The 14,323-nt window shown below is 39.1% G+C and overlaps 1 protein-coding gene across 3 annotated transcripts in view; it reads right to left on the reverse strand.

Annotated features, from left to right (window-relative positions):
* Positions 1 to 4,898: 4,898 nt before the first annotated feature.
* RIC1 (RIC1 partner of RAB6A GEF complex) overlaps positions 4,899 to 14,323 on the reverse strand; it is a 51,091-nt gene continuing 41,666 nt past the window's right edge. For 2 of the 3 annotated variants that reach the window (XM_086478958.1, XM_086478956.1), the window contains 8 exons: positions 12,879 to 13,607; positions 12,401 to 12,559; positions 12,157 to 12,290; positions 10,851 to 11,137; positions 9,840 to 10,034; positions 7,753 to 7,930; positions 7,435 to 7,623; positions 4,899 to 7,076 (listed from right to left, as the gene is read on the reverse strand). In XM_086478958.1, the coding sequence (XP_086335084.1) occupies positions 6,791 to 7,076; positions 7,435 to 7,623; positions 7,753 to 7,930; positions 9,840 to 10,034; positions 10,851 to 11,137; positions 12,157 to 12,290; positions 12,401 to 12,559; positions 12,879 to 13,607 (2,157 nt within the window). In that variant the 3' untranslated portion in view covers positions 4,899 to 6,790. Of the gene's footprint in view, positions 7,077 to 7,434; positions 7,624 to 7,752; positions 7,943 to 9,839; positions 10,035 to 10,850; positions 11,138 to 12,156; positions 12,291 to 12,400; positions 12,560 to 12,878; positions 13,608 to 14,323 lie in introns of all 3 variants that reach the window. The other variant, XM_086478957.1, reaches the window with a different exon arrangement.

Here is a 14,323-nt window from a genome sequence, read left to right on the forward strand (position 1 = left end):
TCTTCATGCCTTTTTCCAAACGATATATAAAACATTCTTTTACATCAATACCATGCTACAAATTAGTACAAATAGTATTTTATTCATCTCATGAGTATTGCCAAATTGCATGCAAAGCAGATTTTGTGCACGCATCATCATTTTGAATGAAAACATGCTAGTACTCGGAAGTTTGGAGGGCCCGTGAAACAAAATTTTGTGACACTTTAATTTGTGTGAGCTGTGATGGACAGCAGCTCTCCAATCAGGTATTTTTCCTTCAGATTGTTCTGTAGTTGTGTATGATAGTGGCAAGAACCAGTTTCATTTGTTATAAGATTGTTAACTGACTTATGGACCAGGGTAAGAAGTTTAATTACTGGAATCATAACGAACTGGCCATCAGTATCTTAAAACTAGTGGGTCTTTCTACATTAATATATGCATTAATCATCACTCACTTGATTGTGTCTGATTTGAAACTACAATCCCTATATTACATGTTATTTTTTTAAAAATGCTATTAATGATTTGAAAAATGGAAGCTTGAATTCATGACTCATGTGTTTTGAATATCAACAAATGTTTTGTACTGTACTCTAGCTGATGCACAGCTAGTTAACTAAAGCTGCACTGATATTTACCGTCTTCCTCAGTTTTGATTTTTGTGTTTTGCCTCTGATTTAAAGCTTTAAAAAAATGCTGTGTGAAGAATTCATACTGGGAGCCAAAAATATAAAAATGCCTGTTGGCAATTTCTGAAACTTCAGTGAAGCAATAACTTTTGCTAACTCAGGATTTAACCTTTATTAAATGATTTAATTGAGGGATATCCAGTTTGTTGTAAATTTCTGTCTTTGTAAATAAAAGCGGAACTTAATCAGTGAAACTTGATTTTCAGCATGATTATGGGCATATTTGACTTGGTTTTATTCATTGCCCTAATGTTTTATTTAAGCTTGGGGCAGAAGTACTGCTGGAGTTAGACAGCTAGAGTTAGAGCTGCGTGGAAGATGTGCATGGACAAAGAATGTAAAAATTATCTGAGCTGAGAAATGTTAAAATGAGGGCCCTGGCCGGTTGCCTGCAGAGGAAGATTATTCTTGAAACAAGGCCTGGAAGAGTCACTGGTAGAAAAGCTAAGTATTTTATGCAAAACTGACAGCTGAGAGCAAATTTACTGTTGATCACAGGTAGAAAAATGGGATAGAAAATTTTGCTAACTGTTTCAGTGTCCATCTTCTTCCCCATTCAATACGAGCAGATTAGTCTCCTGTTACTGTGGTTTATTATTTCTCATAAAAGTTATTGTCTTATTCTGTAAAACACACAAAAGGCAAGCAGCTATCGATTTAAAGGATAGAAAGGCATGGGAGTAGGAAGGGTCTTTATTCTTAGTGGGGGCAGTAAGCCCCTAGTTCATTGGAATTCCCCTATGTTCATCTGAAACAATTTACATGCATGGCCTTTTCTAAATTGCTTTACTTTTCCTTAATGCTAGAGTTCTTCCCTGACTTTTGATGGCTTTGAGAATCTATTATGTTCTCTACTAACATAGATAGTACTCTGTTACATACCTATAGGTAAAAGAGCTTCAGAAATAAGCATTTTATTAAGCATGTGGTTGCAAAAGAGGCCTGTACATGTTGTGGTTATACACAACATTTAGATTAATGCAGCATTAGAGTGTGTCACCATACCTTAAGATTGCCTGCCAAACAGAAGTATGCATTTGAAGAAAGAAAGTGTTGGGATAGGTGCAATGAACAGGAGAATTTGAGCTATCGTACACAAAGCGACAGACTGTTGAGCTAAGCAGAGCTGTTCTGTGTTAGCAAGACCTGTCTTTAATGTTTGTTCAAACTAGGTTGGGTTGCAAGCGTGTTGGAAAACCACTGATCGAATAGACAACATCTCACAAGTCTATACAGAGCTAATTGTAGCATCTAGGTCATTGCTGCTGAAGAGTTTGCCTGCATGGTAGCACTGTTCAGTACGTTTTTCCTTGAGGGCTAAACCTAGGCTTGTTCTTGATAATAATTTGGAATGAGCCTGCAGGATGACCCATCTTAGAACTGGATATGTGGTCGTGGCAAAGGACTGCTAAAAAGCCATGCAGGATCAGTAACCCTGTCACAAAACTGTGTGGTTAGACAACGTGAAGAAGTTGCGTAAGTGTGACTTCTGTTTTGAAGATAAACATGGATTCTCAGTCTTCATGAAAATCTGTTACAGTCTCCAAAGATAAATTAGTCAGGCAGAAGAGGTTCACTGCAGAAGAGGTTCTGTTGGGCTGCAACACCTTATGGTCCTGTCAAAGCTGCAGATGCAGCTTGAGAACGTGCCAAGAATAAAGCTGAGACTTGAGCAAGAAGTATAAGCCAATTTAGGTAGCAGTGACTAGGTCTCCCTATATTTCACACAGGATGTCAGGTATCACTGGCCATTAACAAACCAGTTTTTTAAAAAATTTCAGTTTCAGTAAGCTGTAAGAATCAATCCTGAAAGTAATCAGATCATCTGGATGTGAACAATTCTGTCAGTCTGGTCTAAGACTCAGGAAAGAATACAAGCTTCAAAGCAAATAGGTAGAGGTGAATCGAAGTAGCTGTCTTAGAAAGCTGTCCATGCACAGTTTATTCAGGGACATTGCTTTCTCTGTGTGTGGTGGGGGGGTGGTTTTTTTTTTTAATAGGAAACAGTAGTTTGAAAAAAGTTATGAAAGAGTGGTTAGGTGCCTTACGTCTGAAGAGTTTAGCTAGCTTCAGCCTCCAGTTGTGGGATTTTGTAAAGTCTCTTAGTGCTTTCCGGTAGGAAACTCTTTTGAGTTCACTTACTTCACTTGGTACACAATGATAGAAAACTTGGCAAGAACAAGTGTGTCTTTCAGAGTGTTTAAGCACTGGGACTACTTTTGGTGTTCATCTTGCTGCTCACTAGAATAGCTCAAGTGTCTTCAACTCGAGGACTGGAAACTATGATGAGGCAGTAAGTTGGGTATGTGGCCGTGTTTTCTCTTGGGACTCTCCTTCCTTGAATTGAAGCCAGCTTACCATCCTCAACAAGTTACCTGTCATCTGTTATAGTATCATTATAGCTGTAGACAACTCCCTCACTTTATAATGAAGGAATCTCTTTTTTACAGCTTCTGGCTAGATGATGCATTCATGTATTTCTGTTTACTTAGCAGTGGATCTCAACCTGTAGCTTACAGACACTTCAGCTCTTCAAACTGTTCAGATTGGTTGCTTTGGCCTAAAACATGAGCTTGCTTTGTTTGACAAAAGTGATGGTGAAAATTATCCTCAGACGTGACTTGACTCAAGCAGTTTTGCAAGTATACCCTGTGGGAGAGGAATTTTTTTTAAATAGCAAGGAATCCAGCATTGTTGCTCTTTTTTCAGAGGGAATTAATTTTGTGCAGGATGACAAGAAAACTTCATGATATGCAAATACTGGTAAAGGAGGAAATCTGGTGTCTTTCTATGCTATTAAATGCTAAACACTTAAGTACACAAGGCTGGGAAGAAGCAGGGCAGCCAGTTTTATGTGAGCTGGATAAGCAAAGTGAGAGGAGAGACAGTGAGTTGAAATTCCACAGAAAATGTTGACCCTCAACTAGTTAAATGGCCCATTTTCCCATGTTGAGGTTGAGGTAATAGTGCATCTTTGTAGATAAATAAACCTTGCCTGGCTGCCAGGTGCCCACCAAACTGCACTCTCACCCTCTCCTCAGCAGGCCAGGAGGAGAAAAATAAGATGAAAACCTTAGGGGTTGAGAGAGGAAGATTACTCACTGGTTACCATAATATGGAAAACAAAGTAGGACAGCAACAAACAAAGAGAAAAATAAAAACACCTTCCCCCAACCTCCCCTTTCTTCCCAGACTCAAGTTGGCTCTTCTGCCTCTTCTTCCACAATGGTGCAGAGGGGTCAGGGTACGGTCTGCTCCTCTCCACTGCTCCTTCCTCCTCCTGTTCCCCTGCTCCAGCGTGGGGTCCCTGCCATGTGATAAAGTCTGACATGAACTGCTCCAGCGTGGATCCTCCTCTTGGTGGGGTCGTCCTTCAGAACAGACTGGTCCAGCATGTGGCCCCATGGGCTACAGTTCCTGCCAGAAAACCCGCGTGGGCTCTCCATGGGCTGCAGCTTCCTGCAGGGCTCATCCACGTGCTCTGGCGCGGGGTCCTCCACAGGCTACAGTGTGGCTAGCTGCTCCCAGTTGCAAGGGGACAGCCTGCTTCACCACGGCCTAGAGATTTAACTGCTAAACAACAGTCGGGTAAGATACTACGAGCGTTAGTTAATGTATGTGTTTACTTGCACAGCTCCACAGGCCGCAGCGGATCTCTGCTCCACTGTCTGGAGCACCTCGTTTATGGGCCTGTCTACCTGCAGGACTGTTCCTTGCATCTTTTTTTCCCCTCACTCAACTCTCTCACAGCTGCTGCACAACATTTTCTTACCCCTTGTTAAATGTATTACAGAGAGGGAACACCAGCTTGGCTGATTGATAGGCTCAGCTGTGTCCCATGGTGGGTCTATTGGAACTGGCTGTGTTTGACATGGGGGCAGCTCCTGGGCTCCACTCACAAGGCCACCCCTGCTGCCCACCTTGTTACCACACTCTTGCCACCTAAACCAAATACGCCTCTTTTCAAAACAACAGGTGGCTGTAACTTCAAAAATGCACTAATAAGCCAATTTTTAACTTAGGAGCTTGATACCCCTGTGGCCTGTTTCACAGGATGAAGGTAGGACATGGCAAACTAAAACAATCTTCACCAGGTAGTTTGTGTGTGTTTTTTTTTTTTTTTAATGAGCTTTGTTTCTCTGAGACAACCTACTTGAATTCTGGAAATTTACTGTCAATGGCTTGAAGTCAGAAACAGTTATATTCCACATGAGTAACTTCAAGTAAAGTTGAATACATTTTTCTTTAATGTTACAGGTATAACAGCAGTGAAATTGAAATACAAAATTAGGACATAAGATTTGCATAGAGATAATTACTACTAAAGAAGTACAAACTTCTAAAATTTCACAACTAAAAAGATTTAACTGCTAAACAGTAGCACAGTAGTAAGATACTAATATTAAGAATGTTAGTATATCAGTTAATGTACGTGTCTTCTCATACAGATCCAAAACCTGAACAGCAGAAAGCTGATCAGGATGGGCTTGGCTTACATCATTACCACAGAACCACAGAAAAATATTAACTTGAAGCACAGTTTTTATTTCTTTTAACATAGATTAAGCAGTTTTTATCATAAAAAAAAGCTTTAAGTATCCCCTTATAACAATAATGGATTCTGATGTCAGCTCATAACAGGCTTGTAGGTATGATAGACATTATCTGTAACCAGTAGCTACAATGCAGACTAAGCTTAATGCTGGGATTCTTGAACTGGATTTCTTTCCTATAACTTCAGTCTTAGTTTCAACTCCTAAATGGAAATTCAAGCTTCATTCACTAAAATCTCCAGCTTTCCAAGTAATACTTGCAATTATTGCACTTGTACTGGTTGTACTGGCTTAGTAAAGCCATTCTAAAGCAACAGTTTAATATCTGTACATTTTAAAGCACTTGATCTTATCTACAAAAGAAATAAAGATAAAACCACAATTTATTTCAACTTCATTGTCAATATTCTTAATTTTCAGAGTTTAAATGGATGTGCATATAGTAACTACACTAGAAAAGCAACAGATGCTGTAACTACCCTCTGATGACTAGTTTGGTCCATGTCAGTAATCAAGTGATGTTATAAAAAATAAACTAGTTTATTTTGTATAAAATGAGTAATGTTGCGTTTTTGTTCAGATTGCACAGTACAAACAAGCCAATATCTAAATTAATACTGTTACAGGTAGTTATTACATAGGGACAGCAGCTAGAAAAAAAGTAAGTACCTCCAAGCAACAGACTTCTGCAGCCAGCTTTCCATAACATTGTGTGAAAGTTAAATATGTCTTAGTTACAAGTACGCATATTATAAAATGTTTGAAAAATGTTTAAGTATGAGCTGTTAAACTAATTTTCCATAGCAAGAGTGTATGATGATTATTTACATTTAAAAGATCCATTTTTCAGAAAAGAATTTACAATGAAATAAATAACCTTCAGCAATCCCTCAAATCCAGCTATGAGATCTGTAAGTGGCAGTAAAAAAACAGGTAAGCCACCTTGTGTCAATGTTAGGTCAATACAGTATGCCTCATCCAGAAAGAAGTGCAACTCTGCTTTAACTTTACTAGTCATCTAGAAACATGCACAATACATGTAGGTACCTTCAAATACGGTACAACCTTGAATATTTGTACAAGAGTATTCACAAAAACATACAATATATATTTTACAGTCCTTTAATACAAAATATTGATATCAAACCAATCTGAACTGCATTGATCAGACATTTCTTAGGCAGGCAAGCTGCAAAGCATAACAGTTTTTAAATTTAATCCCCTCTTTACCTTTGAAACTCAAGCAAGAGAAAGTTTCTTCAGAACATGTCTTGGTGATGTAAATGTACGGACATTAGCTGAACCTGTCTCCGTATGTATTCACTGTCTCTCAGCACTATTAAGTATCAAAACCTAAAGCTGCAGTCTGAAGATTGCATCAGAAAAAAAAAATCTTGCCTCCTTCTGAAATTATTAGATGAAACTGCTGCTTAGTTATCCCCACTAAAGATTTCAAAGATTGAAACATTAAAAAAAAAGTTCAAATCCAAAACATGGAAGCATGTCTAAGAGCTGGTTTGCTTCCTTTCACACCTGATGCTTGGGAAGTTGTTAATCTTCCATTTAAGACACAATACAGTCATAACTGCCTTCTTGGAATGAATCCTCATCCTCCATCTTAGACTTGTCCTCTTCATTCCTGCCTGCATTGCTGTTGCCAGCGTCACTCTGAGGATTAGTGCCATGGCTGGATGAAGTCCTGCTTTCCTCAGCTCTGGGGTTCACTTGTTCAGTAACCTTAGAAGGATTCACTGGCTGAAAAGCTTCAGGCTGTACTTGCTCTTCTGCTATTTCACTTAGTTTCTGGATCTGTGGTTTGATGATATTTAGAAATGGCTTGTACCCAGGGCTAGGAAAATAATGGTACAGAACACCATGAGTGAATTAAAAAATAGTATTTCTGTCGCGTCCCTGAAAAGCAGCTTTTCTTGGCAGATGTTTATGAGTATCTTCCTGTACAGAAACTCTTTTGTTTTTTAAACAGAGGGGAAAAGGCAACCATAATCAAACAATAAAAGTTGGGCCACTGGTTGGTTTGGGTTTGGTCTGTTTCCAGTTTGATCACAACTGTATTAAGTGACTGTCCTGAAGTTTTCTGCAAAAGTGCTTTTAAATAACTGTTTCAGCTAGGGCTGAGATAACGTTATTTTTTAGGTAACTAAGTACCTACAACTGGAATGAAAATGAAGGTGGAAAACAACACTTACCAATCTGTAGAAGCCCATTTGTCAACAGCATATAGGCCAGTCTTAATATTCTGACAGATTTCTCCATCAATATCAGAGGATTGCATTATACTGAAAACCTGGTTGATTACTGAAGATTCTCTGAGAATAAGGCCTATGATAATACACCAATCCAGACATCCTGCTTCCATGAAGATATGTAGCAAGTACCTACATGGAAAAACAGCCTACTTATTTCTTTTTCCACTCTAAAGCAAAACCCCACTGTGATTCTGCAGAGTGTTTCTTTCTCCTAATGCTGCATACCAAGTCTCAAAATGCAAAGATTATGTTACTTACCGCAGCTGGACCTGTGACTTGTGCGGCCCTTTACTAGCCAGTTCTAGAGAAAGGTGTTCAAGCTCTGACTGAGTTAAACTTAGACTGGAGAAGTTTTCATCCACCATGGTCCAGTCACCATCCACCATAGAACTTGTTTCAGTCAGGTCCGTTGCTGAACCAATGCTGCATTCGTCACCTACCAAAAACACTCAGAAACATAAGGAAAAAAGAAACTACTTACTTTAGTAAGACTCCGAACTTCAGAACTACTTCCTATAGAAATTGACAAGTTACACAGTAATGCTTTGCTGTGTATCGCAGTCCTAAGAAGTTACTTCAGGCATACTGTCCATCCCACTTCAGCATTCTTCTTGTCACACTATATGGTAGAACTATTATTGCCAATAAAAATAATTCTGCAGAATAATATCAAAAGAGATCCTAAAGATCTATTGGCAATCACTGTGAGAGAACAGCGACAGTCTCTTACATACTATAGTCCTAGAATTAAGTCTGTAGGAAGGGTTGCAGTCTGTCTAAAGATACTGCTTTCTTAACCTTTAACTTTGTTAAAAATGAAGATGCAATAGCAAGTTTTCTTCATAAAACCCCCAAGATTCTGAATGCTTCGTAATGCAAATATTTACCTGCACTAATTACAACAAGAAATAACTGTTTCTAATAAAAACATGAAGAGTAGACATAGCCACAGAATTTTCACAGGAACAGTAACAGCAAAGCTTAAACCATTATAGAGGTGAGTCATGAAGGCACACACCCTCCACAACAGTTTCCATATTAAAGTAGATGCATCTTTTCTGTGGAGAATGTTTACAAAGACAGAAAGTTATTTTATCAGCTTCTTGCCTGTGACTACCACTGCTGTATTAGTTATTTGTGAAATTACTGTTATTATTAAAATTCAGCTCACAATGTTTTAAAGACTATTAATTTACTCCCACTTCAGAAATAAACTGCTTCAAAATGCATACAAAAGTCCACTGAATTCAAAGGTCTTCATCCAGCTCAGAAAAAAAATGAGCTACTTGTTTATAGAAACAGTGGTGGTGGCAGACAGCAGTACAAGATAGTGCAATGAAAAGAGAAACAGATTTTCCCCACCGAAATTATGCTTTTTCGCAGAGTTCTATAACAAGCTTACTTAAACCTAATGCATTCTTGCAGTCTCCAGAAGTAATAAAAGAGAAACAGGAGTGAAAATAGAATGAAGCAGTGTTGAAGCAGAGGGAAAGAACCTCAATCTTTCTTCAGTTTTTTAAAGCCCATCAACTTGTTAAATAGCAGCTCCAAGTGCTCTGACTCTCGCAGGAAGCCCTAGCATCTTAGGGAGATGGTAGTTCAAACTTAGGTCTTTCCCCTAATAAAGTAGAAATCATATGACGACACTGTTGAAAATGTTGCTCTATGCTTGAGGACAACAAGGAGTTTGGGAAAAAAAAAAAAAAAGAGAGATATGAATGGTCTGACAAACATCCCATCTCGGATTGTGGTCAGAAAAGATGCAGAGAATAAAATTCCCCTTTGTATTTTCATAAGCTGATCATACATTTGAGATTTTAGACAAACTATTTAAACAAAGCCATTGGAAAAAAGAAAACTATATGGGACTATAATTTTCTCAACTTCCTCAATACAGAGTTTATCTAATATCTTTCTAAAGAAATCCAAAAGCACAAAGTTCATGCATTTGAACAGTGCCAACCTGCGCAAGAGGCTTATCTTTCCTTTTGCACAGGTCAAAAGCATAAAGCACTCTTCCCAGCCAGACTGTAAAAATAGTAAATTTCAAGTTATTGCCACAGACAGGAACTTCAGCAAATACCAATTTAATATTCTACTTCAAGTACTTCAAATACTTGAAGATGTACGACATGGGCATGATCTTTCTGTTGTAAAAATTTCAGTTCACTTTTCAACAAGTCCTCTTTCTTCCCGCCGCCCCCCCCCCCCCCCCCCTTCCTTCTGAATTATGCTTATCAGCAGTTGAGAAGCAACAATACAGCAGTGGCACGCAAATATCAAATACAGGTACATACTTCCAGGTGCATTTTTCCAATGAGCAGACAGAAGGAAGGGTGACTAACCTTTACTTAGCAAAGGAGAAAGGAATGCATCTTGCATGTGTGGTCCATGGGATGAAATGGTGTCAATCTCTCTCTGAGAGGAGCTGATAGTGCCAAGCCAGCTGCGACTCCGAGGTGTGTTTGAAACCCCTGTGTCCATTTCCATGTTCACGAAGGTGTCTGCAGACTGAGATTTTAGCAGCTGCTCCCCCATGGCTAAAAAAAAAAAAAAAGGCAAAAGATTCCACCACAGAAAAGCCTTGTAACAATCAAAAAGGCAATTTGTAAAGTTCTCTCCTGGCATTTCAGGAAGCTAAAACTTGTATCTAAATCAATATGCAATTAGTTTGCTGAGGGATCACCAAAACCAAGGGAATGCAGCAAGTTTAGGTATTTCAAGAATTTCTGATCAGCTTTTTATGTCAGCACTGGCACAGAGAAGTATCAGCTGACAAACTGTTAGCATCAATAGAACTAAATAATGGTGCTGCTACTACTACCAAAAAGAGGAAGACTTGGCAGCTAGTATCAGCTTTGCCCTAGAGGGCAAAGATGAACTAGTGAACTGAGATATTAATAACACAAAGGAGGTTTGCAGCAAGTCCTCAAAAATCTTACCCTTTAACATACAGCAAATTTCAAATATTAGGAACATTACTTTTTCAATATAAAAAAAAGTTAATCAATTTCATCTAAAGACTATATAAGGATGTTGATTTTACTAATTTTCTGTAGCAGAATTTATATCAAAGAGCAATATCCATGTTCAAATCAATGTCTGCAGAAGCGATACCCAGTTCAGTGCACCTGAGAAAGGAAGAAACCTCAACAGAAACAGTAGTGTCATCAGACTACACAAGCGACACTACACAAAATCCCTTCAAAAAACACACCCTCTGTGAGAAAGCTGTGCAGGTGGCATGCCTCAGCCTGTTCTTTACTTGGCTGAACTGAGGAAGGACAGATTCAGACTGATGGGTGTAGAACTGTGGAAGGGAAACCTAGCCCAAACCAACTCAGATGTTACAGCACCTGTCTTGTACTTTCCATTCTTGAAAGGTGAATTAATGGACGAAGCCGGTATGACTGGAAATGGCCAAAGGAAATCCTCATGTAGCTTTATCAGAGCGAACACAAAATCATCCACGCGGGCAGCTCTGGCTCGCTCCTTGCACAGCCAGCCAATCAGCTCAAAGCCTAACTGTGCAGCAAAGCAGCCAAGGTCTTTCAGCTTGACTTCTTCTAGCAGGCGCCGAGCATGCCGCCAGAGCATCATGTCAATGTACATGTTCTCGGCACAGTCGCTGTCTTTACTCCACCTATACACAGACCAGAGAACAGCGACATCAAGAGTAATAAAACAGTCAGAGGCTTTCGGCCACAACCACAGTACATCAGGTAACCAGAGCAGTAGTGAGAGCTTTCTATATACCAAAAAAAAAAAGCAGTTTCCACCATTCCTTCCTATTTACATTCTGTAAAAGATCCCACTGCCTCAACAGGTAAGTGAAATAAGGGAAGGCAGTTACAACAGCAGCAGCGTCCATTAAACTATTAGCGATGCAGAAAAAAAGTAAAGATGGAGAGATAAAAGGCAGATGCCATTGCAAAGTGACTTCTGAGAAACCAGTTTAGAGAACAAGTCCAGTATTACGTTTAGGAGCCTTCCTATCAAAACTCTTAAGATAGTACTCTCTACGGAAAACTACAAAATAAAAGCATTTGAATTTGTACTAGGACTGTTTTGAAGGTCCTACATGGGGAAAAAAGCCAAAGCTAAGACAATAAGCCCAGCTCTGTGCTGCTTCTGAACATTAATACTGCTCATATGAATGCTGTATACAGCAGTTTAAGAGGGATTCACCCCAAGGTGTAAAAGGCTCTATTTACAGCTTGGCAACACACTGCTAGATCAAGATGTGCACAGTATCACAGTGCGATGCATACTATGATGCTGCAGCACTGCGAGCTGTTCAAGACGTATCTTTCAGCAAAACAGATCCTTCAAATATAAGGCATGCAGTCTCACTAGCTACCTAAATTAGTACATATGCATCCAGTGAATTCAGAGGCTTTTGTTCAACAATATCCATCTAAGTGTGCATGTGTATATATACATACACACACACACACATATTTACATGTGTGAGAATATATTCTTCCAAGACAGAGGGGCACAGACATTACAAGAAGTGGGAAAAGAGGAATGCAGAAGGATGGGGCAGGAGACTATGACAAATCTAACTATCATATAATGTACTTCTGTAACTTAAATTGGTAAGAGAGTTAGTACGGCACCTAACAAAGTGGGGAAGGAGAGGACATTACTACCAATTACCTTTTTCCAGATGGGCCAGAGGGCATACTCAGTGTTTTTGTCAAGTTAAATTTGCTATGGAGATTCTCTGCTGATTGAGATAAACTAATGCTGCGATGTCTGAAGAACTCAAAGCCACTACTTGAACTAGGTTCCTAAACACAAGAAAACCCAAACAAACAGTCAAAGGAGCAAATATGCTATATAATACCAAGATTAATCACACAAGGTTTGACGCACAGTATTTACTATTTTCATCACACACCTGAGTTGTTGGTGTAGATGGAGGAGTCTCTGTTTCTCCAGAGCCAATGGCTTTAAGAAATCTGATCATATGACGACAAAGATCCCACTTTCCCTGCTCTAAGGCAGTATTAAATAAGAGAGTAGCATGTTGTCTGCTAACTGCTGGAACTTCCATATTCTGCAAGTTACAAAGCATAATTAAGCCATTTGCTCTTGCCATTGAGCCACAAAAGTCATATTAAGTCAAGTCACATCATGACACTCAAAGAGTACCAGAGATTAGAAGAAGCACATTTCATGCTATTATTTTCCTTTTTGTAACAGTAAACTAACTACTTACATCGCATTATATTCCCCCCCTTCATAACTGGATATAGTCTCAACAGAAGACTGTTAAATTAGAAATTTGATATGCACAACTTTGGTACGACAATATTTTTGAAATGCGACAACATTAGTAAATATCACTTCTCTTGCAATGTATGAGGTACCATTACCTGTAGGATAATAAGATAAGAGGCAGCTGTGTCCAAGTCCTGGGCCATTAAGCACTCTTCAAATAAATCCTTCGGGTTTCCAACAGCAGCAAAAAGATAATTCCACAGGGCATATTCTGTCTTCCTAGCACAATGAACAACTGTCTGCAGGAAGAGGGGGAACTCTGTAATGAACTTCGCCACAGTGGGAAGCAGGGGGTCGGGAATGGGTTCCCGCGAGGTAGCTTCTTCTTCCAGCACTTCATGAAGCATCAGTTCTAGTACGTGAGGAAAGTATGGTAACGTGGCACAGGAATGGGCCAAAAGCAAGGCTTGTTCACCGAGGTTCCTAACCAAGAGCTGGCGTAAAATGTGATGGAGGTAGATCTGAGAGGTTCTCTCAACAATGGAGAAAGGAAAGTGAACCTCTAAGTGTTCTCTAGCACTGGTTTGAGTGTATAAACAGTCATAGAGCACAGTGTCATTAACAGCACCAAGAACCAAGGCATCTTCAAACAAAACAGCCAATGGGTATATGTTGATGTGGAAAGGCAACATGATCCGTCTTGACAGAAAGGAATGCGGTTTTCGATGATCTCTGGGAAACAGGGGAAGCCAGACTTTCATACCTGCCCCACCACAGCTGAGCCACAGAGCCTCCAATAAGTGGCGTTTCTGTTTGTTGATCCTGCAAGTAGTCCATACGTTTTCAACAGACTGAGCTAAGACAACTGGAGCACAAAAAGGCAGCTATATAAAAAAAAAAAAGAAGGAAAAAATAAATCAGAATTCATTATTCCCTTTTTATTTTTTAACCCTCTTCACAAGAACTTTTTTTTCAGCTACATACGACTCTCTTCAAACATGCTATTCTTCTAACAAAGAAGAAACAAACCCGCTTATCCCTGAATTGCACCCTAGCACCTGGGAAAACACCACTTATTGCTTACATTAACTCAAAAGACATTTCTTTCCTTTTTTTTAACCTCTTTACACTTAGTCAGGAAGCCAGAGGGGTGAGAATATAGAAGGAAAATAAAAACCTGCTCTCTACTTCTTCCATTAGCCCAAGAGTCCAACCTAGAACTAACAAAATTACCAAATTTGCTAGTGTTTGATTGAGCTGCAAACAACTCTTCATCTAAACTTTTCAGATTTCACTCTCCCGTTGAGTGAAAATGTTTCATGTAGAAGTGTTCTTCATCAGCACAGAAAAACAGAGGAGTTCACTCATGGATTTCTATTGTTGTCGTTTTTAGGAACTTTGTAAACATATCCTGCAAACAGTGATAATTTTCGATACAGAAAAGTTTTAGATAGAATAGAGTTTTTCCTGTCATTAGTGCATACCAAATTTTGCATAGCACTTTTATACTTAAAACTCTTATCTTTCACTGCTAAATACTTTGGTTATTCACACAATTAAGTATCACAGATTCTTAGAGGAAAAAAAAAAATTAATCATA

Source organism: Leptosomus discolor, chromosome Z, assembly GCF_034619465.1.
Source record: "Leptosomus discolor isolate bLepDis1 chromosome Z, bLepDis1.hap2, whole genome shotgun sequence".
In the NCBI taxonomy this organism is placed as follows: Eukaryota; Metazoa; Chordata; class Aves; order Leptosomiformes; family Leptosomidae; genus Leptosomus; species Leptosomus discolor.